Genomic DNA, 20,933 nt, shown 5'->3' on the forward strand with positions numbered 1-20,933 from the left:
GGCCCTCCTGCAAGAGTGAGACCAGACTCTAGGACAGCACCATAATGACCAACAACAGCAAAACTCCCGTACCAGGTTCCATGTCGCAACCGATGAAGAAGAGAACATCTGATCACTTTATAACGTCCAGTAATTTCGCCAAGCGGTGTCCCCCATCACATGCGTTTTCTCCAATTCGTCCAGCCCGCCTTTCCTCGAACGGCTACATCCCCGGACAGTTCCCCAGCGACAGCATCGTCCAATGTCACCTTCACCGCGTGAAAGCAGTCGGGGAATGGCGGAGCGAGGCAGCGCGTAACTAGCTTCCCCTCAAGGCTTCCTTCCTGGGCCAAGCCCGTCCAATTTCTCCAATTCTCCCGCCCACCCCCTTCTCCACAGCGTGTCTCCCCCGCACCACACGTGGGTTTGCATATGTATCCAATGCATTTCCTCCCCCCCTTCTGCCAGGATTCTTCGTTTGCCCCCCCTTGTGCATCCATTCTTTTTTTTTATTTTCCCACTTGCAAACTCCAGTGCCTTCTGCACTCGGTCCGCTTCGGATCGAAGGACCTCCAACGGCCGAACTGGGTGCTACGCCATGCCTGCCACCCCGTGATTGCGACTGATTCAATGGAGACGATGGACAATGAGTCGATTACTGAGCCGTCGAGGAAGAGGTTGAGGACGAGCCATGCCGTAAGTTGAATTTGATCGTCTCATCTGATGTTCAGTAATTGTCCTTGTGGTGTTCATAACCAAGCGTTGTCGCTACGGGCCGTATTCGGGGGAGAGACAAAATGCCCAGCACAGACTGGGGTCTAGACCACCACCAAAGACCAAGAATGCCAGGTTTTTCACGATGGTCCAATTCCACTCGGAATGGCATGCGCACAACGGCGCTTATCCTCAACTTTGTCATCCCCATGATCTGCCACCTGTGGAGAATGCCATCTATCCTGCTAGCAGCAGCCGCAATGGCACCTCCCCTGGCGCCGAGCGGCAATCTCTCCGAAGAACCATGAAGCTGACCGACGTCACGTCCCGCAGTGCGATACATGCCGCGCCAGGAAGATCAGGTACGTGCGGCCAAGACCAAGCAACAAGGCCCAGGTCGTCCCAGGCTCTCGGTTCCGCGCCATCTGCAGGAAACAAGAGAAGATTAACGATGTCTCGCCCAGATGCAACGGCAACACGCCATGCGCCTCGTGCTCTGCATCGCAGCAGGAATGCACCTATGGATCCGAGGCGAACTCGTAAGTCCCGCCCGGCTGTCGGCGCCGTGATCCCCGGCGGGCGAATCAAGCCCACCCGGGGACTCGCGCGAAGAGAAGAGACAAAGGAGACCAAGCTCTGACCATTCATGTGCTGCATGTCATCAGACGCGGGAAGAGCGACCTCATCCTCGAGGGCGTACTGAGGGTGGAGAAGTTCCTCCACGAGATGAAGGCCACCATCGTCAGTCCCGCCGCCTCCTCGTTCCACTTTTCACCGAACCCGTCTCACGATGGGGTCTTCAAGGGCGCGCCGCCGTTCACCGACAGTCGTCCGGCCGTGGTCTCGCCGGCCCTCCGCTCGGCCTCGCGCGGGTCCTTCTCCGGCTCGCCCCTGAACGAGATCCACCACCCGCAGCGCACCCCCATCTCCGAGCCGCTGTACCAGAACAACTACGAGAACGCCGTGCTGGACTCCATGCACACGAGCACCACCGAGTCCATCCTCCAATGGCCGCACTTCGAGGCCTTCCCGAGCATGAAGGATGACTACGTCTCCATCTTCCACCTCGAGCAGTCGCGGCCCGTGGTCAAGACACGCTCAACGGTCATGTATCCTTACGTGACCGCCGAGGAGATTGATGGCATCATCGAGTCGTTCGAGCTCACCATCAACTTCTGGTACCCGACCATGTCCTGCGGTCAGCTCGCGCAAGTGCGGAAGCTGATTTCAGATGGGATCCCTGAAGAAGACAGCATCCTCGTGTGCCTGGCACTTCTGACGATGGCACTCGGCTGCGCAGGTCAAGTAACTGCCGGTCTGACCACCGGGACGACGCTGAGCGAGGAGGAGCGGAAGCGGAGGCTCGCCAGACGGGCCATGGGCGACATGTACTTTGACAGCGTGCTGAAGAAGCTGCATGTCGTACACACTAATGTGGGCAGCACTGCAACCCATTGTCTCTTCTTTACAGCGTAAGCGCCCATCCCGTTTTTGGCGAAAATCTCATGCAGGAACTGACCCGATTGGTCTCGCAGCATGTACTTTGCCTTTCTCCGTCGGCCGCTGCAGGCATGGGAGTACATCAATGCAGCCTCCGCCAAGTGTCTCCTACTGCTGTCTTATTCTCCGGAGTCAGAATCAGAAGAAGACCAGGAACGCATTCGCAGGATCTTCTGGTCGTGCTATATTCTGGAGAGGTAATAACCATCCTTCCGGCCTTACCTCTGCCAAATTTGACTAACGTGATTCAGCGACTACCTCGCGGAGCTCAATGGCCTGCCCCAATCAGGCATCGCCCGGATCGAATCTTCCACGGCCCTGCCGGGCCAATACAATACCCATCGTGACAGCAAAGTCGAAGAGAAGTCTTCATTGTACTTCCTCGCCTGCATCTCCATGCGCCGCCTCCTCAATCGCGTCCACCAGCTCCTCTACGCACGCGACACCGGCACCGCCCTCGACCACACCCGCTTCCCCTACGTCGTGGCCGAGCTGAACCACCAACTGGACGAGTGGCGCGATGTCCTCCCGGCCGCCTTCAAGTTTGAGGTAGGCTTTAATAACATCGGCAACCAGAGCACCCCGACAGAGCACGGTGGGTTCTTACGGCAGAGATACCTCACCTGCCGGAGTGTGATATACCGGCCATACCTGATGTGGATGCTGAGCGGTAGGGCTGGCCGTGGTGAGGCAAATTCTGAACTCCTCATCAACCAGGACTCTTTGAATAATTGCAAGGCTTGTCTGGATGCTTGTTTGTTGCACATCCTCAACCTCAGGGGGTTTGGACAGACGGTTCTGGTAGACACGTGGATTTGCTCGCTCTCGTAAGTGAACACATCTCATGCTGAAGAACATAGCTAACAAAGTGCCACGCGTGTAGGATGGCCGGTGCAATGCTTGTCTTGCTTGCAGCCTGCCGTATTCCGCAACTCAAAGACATGATCCCCTCTGATATACTCGGAGCTGGTGATCATTTAAAGCAGCTTCTACAGAGCTGGCAGTCCGTCATGGGAGACCCGACCTCTCCGAGCGTGGATCAGAGCATCAGGATGATCAGCGATGCAGATCGATTCATTCAGGAGGTGTACCACGCAGGAGACTCGTTCTCTATGAGGAGGCGTTAGAAGTCTGTGCTTGGCTCGCACAGGCAGTCTGAATGAGTGATTGAGCGACATTGGTGAATGAGTTATGAGTGAGAGGGCGATGTTAAGGGCGTTGGGGATCACAAAATAGCATTACTAAAAAGCGAAAACAGAGCCACACTAACTATTGATTCTTCTCAATGACATGCTGAGACTGATTGTATTATCCTCTTATTACATGATGTAACTTCAATCATCTTCTCTCACTTCATCTCACTCAATCTCATTCTTATCTTCCGCCGAGTCTCAGATCTCAATGAGCTATTTTCACACACTCACTCTTCACTGGGATATATCACTTACAGCCCAAAGTCACGACCTCTAGCTCATCCGACCAGTGTTTCACGTCATTGCCAAAGCCAACAGTTTGGAATAAAGTTTCGGAAATTTAATCAACTCAAAGAAACAGCGCCCATTTTTCCTCCTGTCAGCTGTCAATCAGACCCCATAACGGCTCTCCCCTTCATCTCTCTGTTTGATCTCCACGTGCCCGGCACGGGCCATGTACAAGAGGTTTTGTAACGCGCTCCAAACGCGCCACGAGACCCCTGCGACGGGCTCGATGTCGCCCCAGCGTGCCAAATTACTCATCATTTCGCTTTAATGATTTGGCGCGACCTTTTCGAAAAGGGGGCATCGGCAGGCATGGGCTCTGATATCCCGACTTGTCACGAGTTATCCCAAGCCTTTTTTTTCCCTCCCCTCGCGAGTAAGGCAAGGCACTGTGTACGTGCGACTGCTTCGGACTTTTGGCATTTTCACGACATCCAATTCAAACTCGCTGCTCCACCCGTCATCGAGGAAGCGGATCTCTGCTGCTACTCTGCGCGTTGCTTTTCTTTTTTTTCTTCGCCTTGCATGCAAGCTTGTCTCCTTGCTGCACGTCGACTCCACACAAACCTGTCGAGCAGGGCTTTGACAGGAGCACATCGGTGCGGTGCGACACGAACACGCTGCCCAGCAAGCACAGCAACCTTGAATGACCTCCGCCTTCTTCGTCGTCCCCCTCGACTGAGTTCATGTCCATCATCCGCCGCCAGTGTAACAGGCGACGGTGTAGATTCGGTTTCACAGCCAGCGCTGCCGACAGACGTTGCTCTCGACCAGGTCGACGCAGTACTACCACTCCCACTACCACTCCCACTACTACAGTAACTACCACCAGCAACCATCAGCCGCCATGGAGTCTCCGGCGCCGTCTCATCGCAAGGGACACAAGCCCTCATCGTCCTTCGGCTCCCTGTACGAGGTCCTGGCCGACCTCGACGACAACCAACTGCAGTATCTCATCCAGGAGATGAACCATACTGGCCATCAAAATGTCCCCGTCTCCAAGGCAGTGTCGGCATTCGAGACCAAGACCCCGGACTCCCTCAGCTCCCTGAGGAGAATGAGCATGATGCCCGCTGCACAACCTGTGTCTGCATCGGATGCATCTTCACCAGCGGTGCCTGGGCTCGGCGTACAACGACAGCTCTCCAAGTCTCAACGAGGGCAGCTTCGTCTGCAGTCGGCATTCCAAAGGTCGCCGTCGTTGCGCCAACGCTCACGCCCGGAGAGCCCTGCCACGCATCAACCCTTATATAGCTCGCCTCTCAAGACCCCGGAACCCCAGTCTCTCACCCAACCGCTCAGCCCCCGACCTGAGCAGAAGCCGTCGCCATCACCCGAGCCAAGGCCGGCTCAGCAGAGTGACAAGCGGGCTTCCGACTTCTCATTATTCGACTTCGGGTTCTCCGGCAATGGAACCCGCGATTCGGTGGCTCAGCCGAAGACTGATCCCGAGGTCGCACCGGAGGTCAAGCCAGTAAGACGGACGGACACCATCGACTTCCAGCCCCCACAGAAGCGAGACACCTTTGGCAATCAGCCCAATGACCCTGCCTTCGACTTTGGGTTTGCCGGTGACGTCCCGAGCCTGCCGGATGAGCCGGGCGATCGCCGTCCTAGCTACGCGAGCTTCACCACCTTTGCCGGCGGGGACGCACGCCGGCCGAGTTACGCAAGTGATGCGCGCCGGCCTAGTTGTGCAAGCGAAGTTCGTCGACCAAGCGAGCCGGACGTCCCGGTCCCCGTTCCCCGGGGAAGACCGGAGGGCTTGGCTGTTGAGACCGGCTCTCTCCAGCCGCCCAAGAACAGGAGCAGGACGAAGTCTGTCGCATACAAGCGCATCCCTCGGCCTGACTTCAGCCTCCCTGATGGTGTCACTGTCACAGACCTTCTCATGCTTCTCGAGCTTGAGTACCAGTCGTCGACCACCCAGCAGCCTCTACTACGAACTCCCAGCTTCTCCTCTATTCCGTCTTCGAATCATCTTTCCCCCGTCTCACTCCCTTTGCCTCGCCCCAACTCGGCCAGGCGAGCCATGACCCAGACGCCCAGTTGGCCCGGGTCTCGGCCTCTCCGGCGCCATTCATCCAGGCTGGACATGATGCTTGACGCTGAGCGCAATGCCTCCGGCGCCGAAGAGATTGGCTTGGGCATGCTTGAACCCCGGCCGCGGGCGTCGTCGTCGGTAGGGACAAGATCAATCTCGCTGGGCAACTCCGTCGCCACGACTCCCATCCTGTCGATGGACTCCTTCTCATTTGATAAGCCCATCAGAGCCGACACGACGCCACCTGTCATGGAGGGTATCTTTGATGTTTTGGAGAACCAATAGAGCGCCACTTTACGGTCAAGGTTGGAATCTAAGCTTGTGTATATATACCTTTTGTTCACTCATGCGTACTCCCCCCATATTTGGAAGTGGGAGGCAAGATTGTATTTTGTCGTATTCTGTATTAATACCTGAAGGATGAGATACCTGAGATATTTTGGCAACATTTGGTACATAGTCTGGTTGCTAGGATCCTATCGTGGATTGAAAGAGAACGTCTCCAACAAACTTGACAAGCGCTCATATGTGATCACCAAGTTTCAATCAAAGTGCTCAGCCTTCAGGTTGGTGATTTTAGAATTATCTCTCACTTTCACATGGCTCTCATAAGCTGCTCTTTCAACTCTCTTCACACCCAACGTCTCATTATTTCCACTTTTGAGCCTTGCAAGACCAAATACCATGGGCGTATGCCAAATCCCCTGTGCCCGACTTCAAAACACACCACCAAAACTTCGCCGGCTTCATTTGAAGAACTTTTTTACAGTCTGGCCATCAAAAGACAGCCTTTAAAGATCAACCTTGACCGCCAGGACGGCGCTCGAGTAGAAGCCGGTGACAAAGAGCCACGCCTTCTTCTTGTTGTTCTCCTTGGCCGGGTCAATGCCCACCAAGACTGCGCCGGCAGCTGAACGAATTCTGGTTCCATCATCCTCAAATAGAGCGCGTTTCTCCCAGCATTCGGCCTTGGCACTGTCGCAGTTCGCGATCGGCTTCGCATACCAGACAATAGATCCGATGTTAGAGGTAGGATCGCCAATTTGCTTTACAATATCAAAGGGCCGGATGAGACCTGGCAGGATGAAGCCGCTGGCATCCTGGGTCTCGGACTTGTACGGGTCGTTGAAATAGCTGGGGTTATCGATGTAGGAGTCAAAATGAACGGAATCTTCGATATCGATGGTGACGTTCTTCGGGTCCGAAGACAGCTTGCCAATGTGCATCGCGGCGCCGGAACAATCGTCAATGAGGATGTACCCAGGCTTGTAGTGGCCCAGGCCGTTGTTATTTCTCATTCCCTCGTAGGCAACCTGCGCCGTGACGCCGTCTGTGGGCTTCAGCGCAGAAAGCTTGTCAATGGTGACGTGGATAGTGTCTGTCCAAGATGCGCCAGGCCACAGGTCCTCGATGAGGCGCATCGTTCCCTCGCGGTAGAAGTGGTCATTGGTGACGTAAAAGGAGTGCGGATCCTTGATGAAAATGTCGTTGGGCGTCTTGACAAGCGGGTGCTGAACGGAGCGCACATGCCTGATGGTGGATGAGCCCAGGATGTGATGGAAGATTTCAATCCGAGATTGGGCCTTGTCCAAGACCTTCTGGTCGCCTTGGCCTCCAACCTTGGTTGCGAGATACTCGGCGTGAGGAACGTGGTTGACGGCAAACACATAGACGGCGTCAGCCTTTTCCGGGTCGGAAATGACATCGATGCCGTGAGTAATGAAAGTGCTGTCAAAGTTCTCGAACTTGAGGCGCTTAGTGGTCATGTCCTGGCGGGCCTGTCAGTTGACTTGCACATTACCCTCCAGCCACATTGAACTTACCTTGGGGTCGATGATATGAATAGAGCCCGTAGACTTGCTTGCCTTGACCGGGTCCTCGAAAGTTCCAAGCGGCGGAAACCATGCCTTGCGCGTCTCTGTGTCATCTTCGCACGCAGTGAAGAGGAGCCCGCTCGCCTCATGGTGGTGAATATCCTCGCAATGAATCGTGTCGCCGATGTAAACGAGGTCGCCGCCGTGCGCGACAGGCGTATTATTGACGGTCCGTGATACTCCGAGAACCGTCGCTGTTTGCTTGATGGCTGGCCCGTAGGTGTAACCACCAAAGACGGCCAGACCAGCCACAAGAACTGGCACCAACGCCGCCATTTTGAGTTGCTGACGGTTTGGTGGGTGCTGCGTGAGTGTCTCAGTCGTGCTCTACCCGTAGGAACGCCTGTAAGTGAGACAAGAAGCTCTCAATGTCTTCGTCTGAGATGGCTCAACCAAGCGTGTGTAAGTTCGATAGTGTTTGGATGAGTTCCTAATAGTCCTCTTGCGAAATAATTCTTCTGCTGACTTCAGCCTCAGCAGAATATATGTTGAGATGAGGGGTCAGGTCCGGAGTTTGGAGTCCTGCGGGGATGGCGTTCGGTAGTGGCCTCGGTTCCGCAAAACATAGTTCAGGACCGCCGCTGTGGAGGTTCTCAAACGGATTTACGTCATGCGCGGAGAGGAGCTGCTTATGCGCTTGCAGGATGCATTCAAGGGTCGACAGCCAATGAACTATTCGCGAATGTTACAAAAGATCATCCTTTGAGTGAATCCACTCCGGTCGGACCAAATTCCAGCGACGGAGACGATGCCGACTCCGACGGGATTCAGGCTGGTGAGGGTCTCCGCCAAGAGATGAATTTCCGGCCGTGTCGCGGCCGCGGGGACCGGAGGTGGGTTTTGTCGGGCCTGAGCCATGGTGTTCTGGGACTTGAAGATGGGTTCATGGGTTTATCCCGATGGGAAAGGTGACGAGAAGAGATAAAAGGAGCTAAATATCATTGAACCTGCGGTCCTGAACAGACGAACACCACTCTCAAGTCTGGTACTGAGTTGATTTCGAAATTGGGCTGCTCGTCTTCACAGGACGGGAAGGAGAACAAATTCTCAGTCCACGGCGGGCATGACTACCTATGCACCATGCACCACAAGAGCCAACCAACTCTATCACTTGTCATAATTGTCAATCGCGATACGTTGCGCCCCCAAACAGTCATTGCCGAGGTCCTACATATGAAAGAGGCCAAGCCCACTTGATCAAAGGCAAGTCCTTGGTGCAATCCTGGGGCCAGGACCTAGTGTCCAGCCCATACATACCCCAGATTGATGAAGCTCTCTAGAAGGACGCCAGCGCTGTTGGCCGTTCGTCTCCCGTCATTTTAGCTGATCATACAAGGATCCTCCCCTGTATCTGCAATGGAAATGCAACTCTGCTAGCGCCCTCCATTAAGCTCATCCGCTCGTCCGTTTTCCAGCAATCCAGAACCAACGGGTCGGACCTGTGATCAAGTTCACAAACAATGGCATGTGTCTCTTGCAGCTCAATCGACGAAACACCCAACGAGACTTTGGGACCCCTGGCATGTGCTTGAGCTTCCCACGCTACAGGCATCAGATCTTACCGCATTAGGAGCATGGAAAACAACCTCGGCACTCGGGCCAGCACTGCCGACCCCCGACGCCAGCCGGACCTCCTTTCAGCTGTCCGGGTGACGCGCATTGTCTCCCCATGTACGGATACAAGAAGTCTCTCTCATCAAAGACCATTGTGTGAAACTGCCATCTCATTTTTTGCCTGATCTGTTCTATCTTAACTCAATTCGAATTTGGGCAGAATAACTCAAAAAGAAAATGGTCACTACTGTGAAGAATGCGCCACGTGGCGCGACACCCGCTCCGCGCCAGTCTCTCACTGTCGTCGACAACCGCACCGGAAAGTCTTACGAGCTGCCCATCACTCACAATTCCGTTCAGGCTACGGACATCAAGAAGATCAAGGCCGCGAGAGGCAATGACCGCGCTGAGGATGAGACGGACCAGGGTCTCCGCGTGTACGACCCGGCCTACATGAACACCGCCGTCGTGCAGAGCAACATCACATACATCAACGGCCAGGATGGAATCCTCCGGTACCGCGGGTACCCCATCCAGCAGCTGGTGAACAAGTCGCACTTCCTCGAGAGCGCGTTCCTCCTCATCTACGGCGAGCTGCCGACGTCGACGCAGTACAACAAGTGGCAGGATGAGATCATGCACCACACCTACATCCACAGCGACATCGAGGGCATGTTCAAGTCCTTCCGTTACGACACGCACCCCATGGCCATGCTGCAGTCCTCCTTCTCCGCTCTTGGTGCCTTCGCGCCCGAGTCCAACCCCAGCTTGCAGGGTCAGAAGCTCTACACCAACGCGGCATCCGGCGACCCGGAGGCCCTCAAGATGCTCGACAAGCAGATCCTCCGCATCATCGGCAAGGCTCCCACCCTTGCGGCCGCTTCCTACCGCATGCGCCAGGGCAGACCGTTCAACCGCCCCGCCCAGGGCCTCAGTTACACCGGCAACTTCCTCTACCTCCTCGACCACCTCAGCGGACACGAGTACCAGCCGCACCCGGTCCTCGAGAAGGCCCTGGACGCGCTCTTCATCATCCACGCCGACCACGAGGTGAACTGCTCCACGGCCACGGTCCTGCAGGTCGGCTCCAGTCTCGTCGACCCGTACAGCGTCGTCTCCGCGGGCTGCGCCGCGCTCTACGGCCCCAGCCACGGCGGCGCCAGCGAGAGCGCCATCCGCATGCTGATGGAGATTGGCAGCCCCGAGAACGTGCCCGCCTTCATGGCCAAGGTCGAGAAGCGCGAGCGCGTGCTCGTCGGCTTCGGCCACCGCGTGTACAAGAACGTCGACCCGCGCTCGACGGCCATCCGCCAGCTGGCCGAAGAGGTCTTCGCCGTCACGGGCCGCAACCAGCTGCTCGACACGGCGCTCGAGCTCGCAAAGTACGCGCGCGAGAGCGAGTTCATGAAGAAGCGCAACCTGTACCCCAACGTCGACTTCTACTCCGGCCTCATCTACCAGGCCATGGGCTTCCCGCTCGACTTCTACCCGGTGCTGTTCGCCGTGCCGCGCTGCGTGGGCTGGCTGGCGCACTGGAGGCAGCAGATGCTGCAGAAGGGCGGCGTCAAGATCTGGCGCCCGAGGCAGCTGTACATTGGCGAGGGGGAGCGGGAGTACGTCGACGCAGCTCAGAGGAAGGAGAGGGAGAACAAGTCCGTGTTTGACGAGCCGGTGCAGGTCAGCCACGGCGGAGACAGCAAGCGCAACGAGCTTGCGACGTACAAGGATGAGATGGGTCAGCCTTGGAGGGGTCGCGCGAAGCTCTAAGTGAGTCGGACTAGGTGGGTGGTGTACATGGCGTACGGTTATTAGATTGACTGGTAGAGGCGACAAATGTTTTGTTTAGATAGCATGTTAGATTATGGACACATTTCGCTCTTCCCCATGATGATTGGAGTCGCCATGAGCCGAGCCACAGTGAGGAAGCGGCATGACTTCGAAGAATGGTGCAAAAATGCAAAAACATACGTTCCGAAACCGAGAATCGAACTCGGGGCTATGCCTAACCTCTCACAGAGATGAGAGGGCATCATGTTGGCCACTACACCATATCGGATGTTGTTGAAAATTCTGCGCATAATGTGATAATTATCGCGGGGACGTTGTGGAGTTGAGGGTAGGTGCCGTAGGGTGGGACCGACTTGAGGGCTTCCGTGACCTGGATGTTCCCAGAAGCCAGCTCCAAGGCGAACGATCACATGTCATCATTCGTTTTAAGGCAAAAGACGAGCCAAGCGTATTAGATCATAACTGGATTTATTGATTCGATGCTTGTGGCCGGTCCTACTGAAGCTCTCGACAAAGCAGGAACTTTTCATTCTCGGTTGATGTAACCCGTCTCTATACTAGCAAACTGGCGTGAATCGTGCTCATGAGGTATCGTCATCTGACAAGCGCCTCTTTTCGTCTCCTCTCCACCCCCTATTCCTCTTCCAGGATTCGCCTACAGCTAGAATCACTTTTGTTCAAATAGACGGTAACATCACCGGCTACCCGCGCTCGAGTACCCATTGCCACCCTTCTCCCGCATCTCCTTCTCGTTGGTCATGGTCCTGCTGCCCAGAGTCGGCGAAGACTCGAGCTCGACGCCACCAATAGTGTAGTAGTGACCGAAGACACGACTCTCGAGATCCGGGTTGGCGCCATGCTGCTTGTGCGACTGGCGACGGAAGTAGATGCGCTTGGCCCACTTCCAGGCCTCGATACCGGCAAAGAACAAAACGGCGCACACGAAAACGATGCCCCACTCCCAGGTGATGGGAGCATGCTTGAACACCTTGGTGTTGAGGACGGGAATGTAGGTGAGCGGGAAGATGGTCACGAAGCCGATGATAATGGCGAAAAACAGAAGCTTGTTGCGCCAGGTGTCCCAGAACCATTGCGTAAAGTACTTCTTGCTCTTGGGCTGCATGCGGAAGAAGGAGCGTCGCATGTTGACCATTTCCCAGGCGAGGAAGAGCGCAAACCAGGTGAGTGCGGCGAAACAGGTAGCGCGGGCGCGGTACACGGTATCGCAGCGGTCGGAATAATCGTTGTTGCAGTTCACGCCAAAGTCACCGTTGCCCCAGCCGAACATGACGAGCAAGAAGGACGCAAGGCAAAGGGCGGCGGTCCAGAGACCGTAGACGAGCATGTCGAGCATGAGCTCCCAGGTAAAGACGCCAATCTTCATCTGTTCGAGTTGTTAGCACTAATTCAACGAATAACGGGTTTTGAGCACCACTTACGTCTTGCGGCGGTCGGTCCATGATATCAGGTGCAGCGACTTCAAAACCGAGCGCCATATCAGGAAGACCGGAAGTGATCATGATAATCCACATGACCTCCACAGGAGCCAGGGGGAACACGGACAGGCCACTCTCGTCTTTGAAGGCTAGACCAATGAGCAGAGTGCAAGCCTGGGCGACGTTACAGGCCAACACGTGCAAAACGAATTTCTGGATGTTATCGAACATACGCCGACCTTCCTCGACAGCGTTAAGAATAGAGGCAAAGTTATCGTCCGTGAGAATAATATCGGATGCCTCCTTGGCAACATCAGAGCCGCTCTCGCCCATCGCAATACCGACATCGGCGCGCTTCAGACTAGGAGAATCATTGACGCCGTCACCGGTCATGGCCACGAAGCGCCTACGTCGGTGGAGAGCCTCAATCATGCGCACCTTGGTCTGGGGCGCACAGCGTGCGACAACAAGAGGAAGACGGGGCAGTTTGTCAATCTCATCATCAGAGAGCTTGTCAAAGTCGCTAGCGGCCATAACCATAGTTCTTGCGACATCAGAAGAGATCTCGTTCATGCGAGTAGGAAGGATTCCGACCTCCAGAGCGATGGCACGGGCGGTTTCGGGGTGATCGCCAGTCAACATATGGACGCTGACACCAGCCTGGTGAAATTGCTTGACGGAAGGCGCAGACTCGGGGCGAGGAGGATCATAAAGACCGATGAGGCCGCGGAAGGTAAGCTCCTTCTCAAAGTTTGCGCGGTCCAAGTTTTCATGGTTGTCAACGGTACCAATGTCAGACTTGCTAGCAAAGGCAAGGACACGAAGACCAAGGCGAGCAAGCGCCTCCATGTTCCTCAAGATATCGTTCTCAATGTCCTTGGTGAGATCGACAACATCGTCGCCCATTTGAATCTTAGGGCACGAAGAGATGACGCGCTCAACAGCACCCTTAGTGAAGAGCCAGGTCTTGCTTTCCTTCCCATCACTGCCAGCCTCGGTGTCCTCGAAGATAACGGACATCTTCTTGACGTCGGAGTCAAAGGGGAACTCAGCGATTTGGCGCCATCGGCTGTTTTCGCCGGAGAAACGGAGGCGGTTCCAGTTGAAGCGGGAGGCGAAAACTTGAATAGCAATTTCGGTCGGGTCGCCACGGGCATGCCACTCGCCCTCAGCAGTCTTGTGGACATTGGCCAGGTTGGCGAGCGAGGCGATGTTGAAGTAGTCAATGAGGACTCTGCTTTGGAGGACCATCTCTTCGGGGCCAGAGATCTGCTCGCCCTCGCCGTCCTGGCCTTGGAAGTCGATGTCCTTGGGCTGTGCCGGCTGAAGACCGAGGTCGCCAACGGTAGGGTTGAAGGGCTCCTTAGTATTGCTGACAGAGAAGGTTCCTTTTCCGGGGATCCAGGCCTTGCGAACAACCATCTTTCCTTGGGTCAGAGTTCCGGTCTTATCGGAGCAAATGTCTGGAATGTATTAGTAGCGAAACAAGGGCATCGATACAGTTGACTCACTCGTGACGCCCCCAAGAGCCTCCAAACTCTTTAGCTGGCGGACAATGACATGGCGCTGGACCATTCTCTTGGTACCAGCAGCCATTGTGATAGTCAAAACGACGACCAAGGATGCAGGGATCATGGCGAGACCAGTAGCAACAGCGTAGATAACAACTTCTTGCGTCGTGTTGAAGTCGTTAGCACCCAAAACGATCAGGGCGCAGACGACAGCGGTGCCGAAAAGCAGGATCGCGAGCTTGGACAACTTTCTCTGGAGAGGCGTTCCTACATTCACTCCAAGGAAGCGTCCAACAGCGTCGGAGAGGGTAAGTGTCCATGCTTGGACATAGCGGGCCAAGGAAGCGGAGCCGTCTTCCTTGCGCTTGACGTCGCGGCGGCGAGAGTTCTTGCCTCTGAGGGCGGCGGCGATCTGGCCAATTTCGGTGTACATTCCAGTAGCGAAAACGATGCCGCGGGCGCGCCCCTTTGTGACTGTTGAGGAGCTGTAAGCGACGTTGAGACGGTCACCGGGGCCGGTGTCGTCCTCGAATGTCTGCGCAGCCTCCTTGCGGATGGGAAGAGACTCTCCCGTCAAAAGGGCCTCATTGGTCTCGAAGTTGACGGCTTCAACAATGCGCACATCGGCAGGGATTGTATCACCAGTCTTGAGCTCAACCATATCGCCAGGAACAATCTCGACGGTAGGGACTGTGACGTTTCTGCCCTCGCGGACAGCCTGGGCCGTTGGTGAGCTGAGAGAACGGAGGGAATCCATGGTCTTTGCGGCCTTGAACTCTTGGTGAAAGCCGACGACGATGTTTAGTGTGATGACGCCTGCTACGACGGCACCTTCGATCCAGGATTTGATTCCAAAAGAAGCACCCATGGCCAAGATGAGGACCTAGTCGAGCCAGTTAGCCAGCTTCAAACGAGACTACCAAGCGTGGTTCTTACCAAGGTCATGGCATTGGCAATTTGTCCGATGAGAATTTTGATGGGTTGGACGCCTTTGTCGGCGCCAAATTCGTTGCGGCCATACTCGTCAAGACGAGTATTGGCCTCTTCTGGGGTCAGACCATCATCAGGGTTGGCTCTGAGCTCCCGGATTACTTCTTCAGTAGACAGGGCATGTGCCGGACGCGACAGTGGCTTGTTAGACTGGCCAGAAACGTGGTTGGCCATTGCCTCGGCCTCGGGATCCTTCTTTCCCATGTTGAATGTTTTTCAATTCAAGTATGAGTAGTCCAGACCACGGTGGTTAAGGGGCGGAGGGTGGGAATGGGGCGGTGTCGTGCGATCCTCAACTAGATCTCCGGGCGGTGCCAAGACTCGACGTCGGATCCAATCGGAGGGTTAGGAGTTTATTTGGCTCTTGACGAATGCGGCATGGAACGGGCAAAAGTGTGAGTGCTCTTATCCAGGTTCAAGCACTTTTACCCCCTTCAGATCAAGAGAACAGGCGAGCATAGGAAGGAAGAGGAAGATAGAGAGGAGGCCGAGGAGAAGAGACGATGTCTGTTGATATCGAGAGTTGGGGGAAAGACAAGATCAAAATATTCGGGGGGCTTGGAGAAGATGTAGTCTTGGTCCGCCGGGAGAGGCGCCCACACGACTCTCGGCGTTATGACTTCATAACGATAGGCAAGCAAAGGATACGGAAGAACGCGCCCCCATCTTTCTGCGTATCGTACCCCTCGAAGCCGCAACGTTCTTCGAAGAGTGAGTGTCCGTTGGGTACATGCTCCTTCAGCCTTGGCGGCTCTTCGCGGGGCTCTGCCTGGGTCTGCCTGGGGTAAGGACCCCGGGCTCGCTTTCCATGGCGTTGGAGCTGCAAAGTCCAAAAGTTGCTCGAGGACACGCGAGCTATTCACGAGCACGCCATCCAGATTTCGGTGGAAACTCTACGCTCCTGCCTGCCATGTTTGGCCGCCGAGAGTCTGGGCAGCGGGCCTCATTCTGGGCATTTTGTATTCGGAGAGGTCGTGGGCGAGCCTGGGCGTCGTAATTCGCTCTTGATTGTGTATCAGTACCTACTCCGCCATATGCTAGGTTGCCCCGAGACATGGGAAAGGAGGGGGTGGATGCTGTGGTGATGTTTTCAGTGATCAAAATGGCCGCGCCCAGAAAGATAGGAACGATACTTTGGGTTTTCTCCACTACGCCCTCGGCCAGTTAGCACACGAGTATGCCTTCCAAGGAACGCCCGGTGCGGGGGACCACTCCTTCTAGAAGGCTACCAGGGTGCTGCCAGGTCTGCAGTAGTGTGCCTCAAGATATTATGTGTATCGATGTCTGTCTGCATGCAAGCCTTATTGGATACATATGGCGGCGTAGCTTCCGTAGCGCGGCAGGGTTGAAGTCTGTCCAAGGTCAGTCAGTCCAGTCCTCAAGTCTCTGTCTGCATGCACTGCGCCTGGCGGACACGCGGGGAGATGGATCTCGTTCTCCATCTCACTTCAGTGAACTGGTCAATTTGGCCGAACTGATTCCCGGGGAGACCTGGACGTTGAGGACCACAAACAACAGAAGTCCACGTTTAGTGTAAGAGGATGAATGTGGAGACGCCGGCGGCGGTGATTGCGGCGGGTGCAAGGGCTCTGGACGGCCAAGATAATGCCCAGAGGCTCTTTCCTGGCGGCGCGGGTTGGAGTCCGCTCGACGAGACTTGCGTTCCTGCGCCAGGGTCTTGTAGAGCCGAGAGGAGAAGAGGACCCCGGACATGCAGTTGGGAATGAACCACGTCTCGGCGCCATCCCTCCACCCGGCGCAACCCCTGCGTTTTGTTGCCGACGTCCGACTTGTTGCGTTCTACACAACCTTACGGGGCCTCTCACAACAGGAACCCAGGCCGGTGCTAACGTCCCAAGTAAGTGTCGCTGTGAGCAAGTGACGTACGCACCATACGACGCGCGCACCATGTGCTCAGGTGCTTAGGAGGCCTCTGGCAGTGCTGCGCAAGTATAAAGCGCCGTGTTTGGTCCGGCCCTTGGGGTGGTGACTGGGGACTTTGAGAAGGGCCGTCAACTTCGAAGACAACACCACAGCCAAAGACAATCGAGACCTCCGAGAAGCTCATCCGGGCACCCAACATGGCAACCGTGAAAATCCGAAATCGAATGAGATCGGGAGCCTCCGTCTCTCCCTCTGCCCGAACATCAGCGCTCCGTCACACCATCTCTGCACCCAGAGCATCAATCGTGGTCTCTGATAGTACCGTTTCTCGACTCCAATGCCGGTCAGGCTTGCTTTTGACCCCCTGCACACGAGAAAGCCTGCCCAGAGAGGCGCCCAGATTGTCGCTGCGAGCCCCGTGGAGAAGTAGAGAGGAGGAACCGGGATACTGTCCCGGTGTAAGCGATACACGACGTCCCGGGCGCGATACGGGCGGGGGAGGACGGGTCCGCCGAGAAACACAGCCACCCCGAGTGAGACGCCCAGATGCTCGGCGGCGGAAGAGACTGGAGGAGCAGAGAAGGGGCCCGGTTTTGGGGACTCATGGAAATGTGTCGAAGTTATCGTGGGATCCTCAGATAGGATGATGCTCGGTGTCATGGCGGGATGGTCCCAAGAAGACCAAGACCAAGACCATCACTAACCAGCTGCAGCCATGCCAGAACTGCGTATCATGATGCTGCAATGCTTGCGGGATGCTCGGGGGAGATTACTTCGGGTCCTCTCCGCCAATGTCTCCCAGCATGCCAGCCATCCTTCTTTCGGCGTTTCGAGGGTAGGCTGACGATGGTATTGGGCAGCGGACGTCTTGGCCGCCCCGGCGGTGGGACATCGGATGGGGGCCAGCTGATCTTGGATGGCCAGCCAAGGGTTTTTGGGCAACTTGGCGGTTGCTTGGCATTTGGCACGTCAACTGAAAATTCCTGAGCTGGGCGCCGCCGCCGCTCGTCGGGAGTCCACTTTCCTCTCCTCCAGCGGCGCCGTCGGTCGGCGGTTCTGGTCATTCCATCTCTTCATCTTGAGGGTGATAACTCAAACTCCGGGGCCAAGATTCCATTCTTTTGATTCTCAACTCCAATCATCCATGGGTACGACCATCTGGGAGCTCGCGGGCTGTTGTTGGGGGGGCGATGGAGGGGCGCTCCCTGGTGAGGTCATGAAGAACAACCCTTGTCACCCCAGCATTTCCCCCGCCCATCCACTGATAAGTTAGCACACACCTCCAGCTCCTTCGATGTTTTGTTTCTTCCACTGTGTCGTTACCGATTGTCTGTGCCCTTTGCCCAGAAATCCAGACTCACCTAGCCTGTATCTTTCGCAGAGAAGACCGGCTTCGTTGACCTATCGTGGGATGCGTAGGAAAACCCCCCGCTTACCAAGGATACCAAGACCTGTGTCACCAACAAACTTTACGTCACAAGAAAAATAGTCTTCTCTTGTGCACTCACTGGATCTGCGGTTCAATACACACCTGAGTCGTTGCAATTTGCAGCCAAGGCTCTTGGCTCGAAGTAGAGGAGTTGTTGCTAGGATTGGAGCTTCAACAGAGTCGACAGTGGAACCAGCGACGACGACATAGACGAAGAAGACGGAACGAAAGGAGACCGGGAGCAGACGACGGCAGAGTCACAGAAGACACGGCCATTGCAACATATTTAGTCGCCTCGCAATGTGTTTTGGGTTTGTGAGCGTACCGGTATGTCAGATAGTGTGCGGGGGAGCTCTTGATTGACTGCTTGGCACGACGAGTGATTGAAGTGCCGTACCTGCCGCGTACGTTATCTGCTGTCGACCACAGGTAACATTGGCGGTCATCTGACCAACAAGTTCCTCTTCAGCTGTCCTGCCTCTATTAAATGCCTGCTCAGATCGCTTCTGCAGCAATTGGTCAACTGCTATTCTGTTGAAGCTGCAAAACTGTGAACCATTGCACGTCGTCGCATCGCGACATTGTTACAAGCTCCATCAAAGAGCTCGCGATCATTATAAAACAGTCGTGGGAAGCTGCGATGCTCCCCGCAGCGCTACAGGCGACGGGATGGACGAAGTCGGCATAATCTTGCTCACGCTGTTCCTCTTCCTCCTCGTCCTGGGTCCACTGTACAGACCGTGCTGAAGCCTTGAGTTCCCCGCAAACACAAGGCGACGAGAGCTGACATGCCCCTCTCGAGTAGAATCTGCGTCACATATTCGCGAGTCAAGGACCACCGAAGATTCAATCCTAAATCGTCCAGGGTTAGAGATGCTCGTCGAAAGCTGAGCACTGTATCCGAATGCACGACAATCAGCCCGGAAAAGCTGGACATGGAGTCGAGTCTTAATCAACACGACTCAACGCCCGAGTGGTGAGTACTCGCCGTATTTTCTCCAGCCCGGCGTGGGACACTAGGATGGGCCTGTCTCTGCGAGATGGCAGGCAGGGAGCTGGTCAGCACTTTGCATGCCGTTGCTGTCGCTGACTGTTGTTGCTGACAGTCCCATATGCATCGGGCCACTGTTCGTCCCAAGCAACATCCATACGACTGGCTCAAGCCCGATGCAGGCAGTGCCCTCGCATGCTTCGGGCTCGGGCGGGGGCAGCGATGTTCCAGAAGAAAGTGAAGGGCGACAAACGCATAGGGGTTTTGGCATTCGCAGTGTCCGGGAGAAGCTTGCAGCGAGCAATTGCAACTGGCGTGTGATGCAGCTGTGGGACGAGAAGACGGGCAACTCGCAGGGCGACTCGGGCGACGACGATATCCTGACGCTCAAGAGCTGCCACCACGCTTTTCACGCCAAGTGTCTTTCATCGTGGTTCTTGATTGAGCGGTACGACTGTCCCGTCTGCCGGAGCCCGTACTGGCAGACGCGGGAAATGAGGGCCCGGGCGGCATCCGCACCACCGGGAGCCGGTGGAGGTCACAATGCCGGAATTGCGAGTCCGGCACCTGCAAGGGTTCGCGGGCTTACGGTTGAGCGACTTAGCGTGCCAAATTTTTGATGTGAGGACTGGGTGATGATTGGTTTGTCATTGGCTTGTTAATTGGTGATTTCGTTGTTTTTCTTTTGCAGATGATACCCGGCGGAGGAGCGCAGAAGAAAGGTGACTGTCATTCTTGATCAGCGACTGAGATAGCGCAATTGAATTTTCTGCGACGATGCAGAGGGACCGAGATCGACGAGTGCCGTGACACCGCAGCAGCGACAGTGGAATCGAGATCGCGTCGTCATGGGCGGAGGTTTTGCTCAGCTAGGCCGGCGCTTTAGACTTGGGGGGCGCAGGGCGTTGCACCGTAGCTCAGAGCCAGAGCACGGTACCGATGGCGATCTGCAGTGAGGTCCTGCATTGACTTGGGTCAGGTGTCGTGGTATCGCCGGAGCATTGGTAGATATGCTGGGCTGGGTTCGGTGAGCTCGTCAACGGCCAGAGCCGAAGTCCATGTTGGACCAGGGGATGAGGCATCTGGATCCAATGCGAAAGGTGACGGGTTGACGGGCTGGCGGAGCTTGTCTTCCTGAGGTGGGTGAGTGTGGCCATCGAGCTTCATCGAAGAGCAGTATTGCGGCTGATGGGAGCTGTCTGGAACGGGGCAAGTGCAGTGGCCGGGTGCTCGGTGAGACACATCCGCTAGGGCAGGCGGGACGCGGAAGGAGTGAACCACAGTTCTCGTCGGGTCGCTGCTGTCATCGTGGCGTAACGCTGTGAAATCCGCGTCCAGGCCCAACGGACCAGACATTGTGCCCCACTGTCCAAACGAGCCGCATTGCAATGTGACACTGCACTCGCTACAGTGGATGACTGAAGCGAGGTCAGAATTCGCTCCTATCCTCTTCTCGGGTCAAGGTAAGTAAAGGTAAGGAGAGATGAGGCTGGTAGGTCAAGTACATAGTGCCGTGGTGGTGGTTGGTCGACGGGTGGCGTTGTACGTGCATTGGACTTTTTCAGTGACGTCGAAGCTCCTGCCGACGATTCGTTTGGGGACCAATGACGCAGGTGAAATGGACCAAGCTCCTCCCCACAATCCACCTCGCACCTTCCACTTGCCTTCCACCTGCCACCGGCGCACCTGCCTTCTGTCTCTCTTTCGCGTTCCACCTCCCTTCCCATAGGACAGGTCCACGGGTGACTTCATCGTGCCTTC

The 20,933-nt window shown here is 55.8% G+C and overlaps 6 protein-coding genes across 6 annotated transcripts; 4 read left to right on the forward strand and 2 right to left on the reverse strand.

Moving 5' to 3' along the window:
• Positions 1-618: 618 nt before the first annotated feature.
• ecdB-0 (Echinocandin B biosynthetic cluster transcription factor ecdB) lies at positions 619-3,320 on the forward strand (the record flags this gene model as incomplete). Its single annotated transcript, XM_036637720.1, has 6 exons — positions 619-675; positions 1,027-1,232; positions 1,359-2,165; positions 2,229-2,390; positions 2,445-3,020; positions 3,077-3,320. The coding sequence occupies 6 exons, from the start codon at positions 619-621 to the stop codon at positions 3,318-3,320; spliced, it is 2,052 nt and encodes a 683-aa protein (XP_036497280.1).
• A 1,198-nt stretch (positions 3,321-4,518) lies between these two features.
• On the forward strand, positions 4,519-6,000 carry CGCS363_v005872 (uncharacterized protein; the record flags this gene model as incomplete). The annotated part of the gene is made up of 1 exon (XM_036637721.1): positions 4,519-6,000. The coding sequence occupies one exon, from the start codon at positions 4,519-4,521 to the stop codon at positions 5,998-6,000; it is 1,482 nt and encodes a 493-aa protein (XP_036497281.1).
• Positions 6,001-6,506: 506 nt separating this feature from the next.
• Positions 6,507-7,865, reverse strand: Pon1-0 (Serum paraoxonase/arylesterase 1; the record flags this gene model as incomplete). Its single annotated transcript, XM_036637722.1, has 2 exons — positions 6,507-7,484; positions 7,539-7,865. 2 exons carry the CDS (start codon positions 7,863-7,865, stop codon positions 6,507-6,509), a joined length of 1,305 nt encoding a protein of 434 aa, XP_036497282.1.
• A 1,515-nt stretch (positions 7,866-9,380) lies between these two features.
• gltA (Citrate synthase) lies at positions 9,381-10,910 on the forward strand (the record flags this gene model as incomplete). The annotated part of the gene is made up of 1 exon (XM_036637723.1): positions 9,381-10,910. The coding sequence occupies one exon, from the start codon at positions 9,381-9,383 to the stop codon at positions 10,908-10,910; it is 1,530 nt and encodes a 509-aa protein (XP_036497275.1).
• Positions 10,911-11,625: 715 nt separating this feature from the next.
• On the reverse strand, positions 11,626-15,072 carry ENA2 (Sodium transport ATPase 2; the record flags this gene model as incomplete). Its single annotated transcript, XM_036637724.1, has 4 exons — positions 11,626-12,315; positions 12,371-13,830; positions 13,879-14,761; positions 14,815-15,072. 4 exons carry the CDS (start codon positions 15,070-15,072, stop codon positions 11,626-11,628), a joined length of 3,291 nt encoding a protein of 1,096 aa, XP_036497276.1.
• A 3,778-nt stretch (positions 15,073-18,850) lies between these two features.
• CGCS363_v005876 (uncharacterized protein) lies at positions 18,851-19,792 on the forward strand (the record flags this gene model as incomplete). Its single annotated transcript, XM_036637725.1, has 3 exons — positions 18,851-18,921; positions 18,987-19,157; positions 19,288-19,792. 3 exons carry the CDS (start codon positions 18,851-18,853, stop codon positions 19,790-19,792), a joined length of 747 nt encoding a protein of 248 aa, XP_036497277.1.
• Between the last annotated feature and the right edge of the window lie 1,141 nt (positions 19,793-20,933).

This window comes from Colletotrichum siamense (assembly GCF_013390195.1).
Source record: "Colletotrichum siamense strain Cg363 chromosome Unknown KSG_Cg363_contig03, whole genome shotgun sequence".
NCBI classification, from domain to species: domain Eukaryota; kingdom Fungi; phylum Ascomycota; class Sordariomycetes; order Glomerellales; family Glomerellaceae; genus Colletotrichum; species Colletotrichum siamense.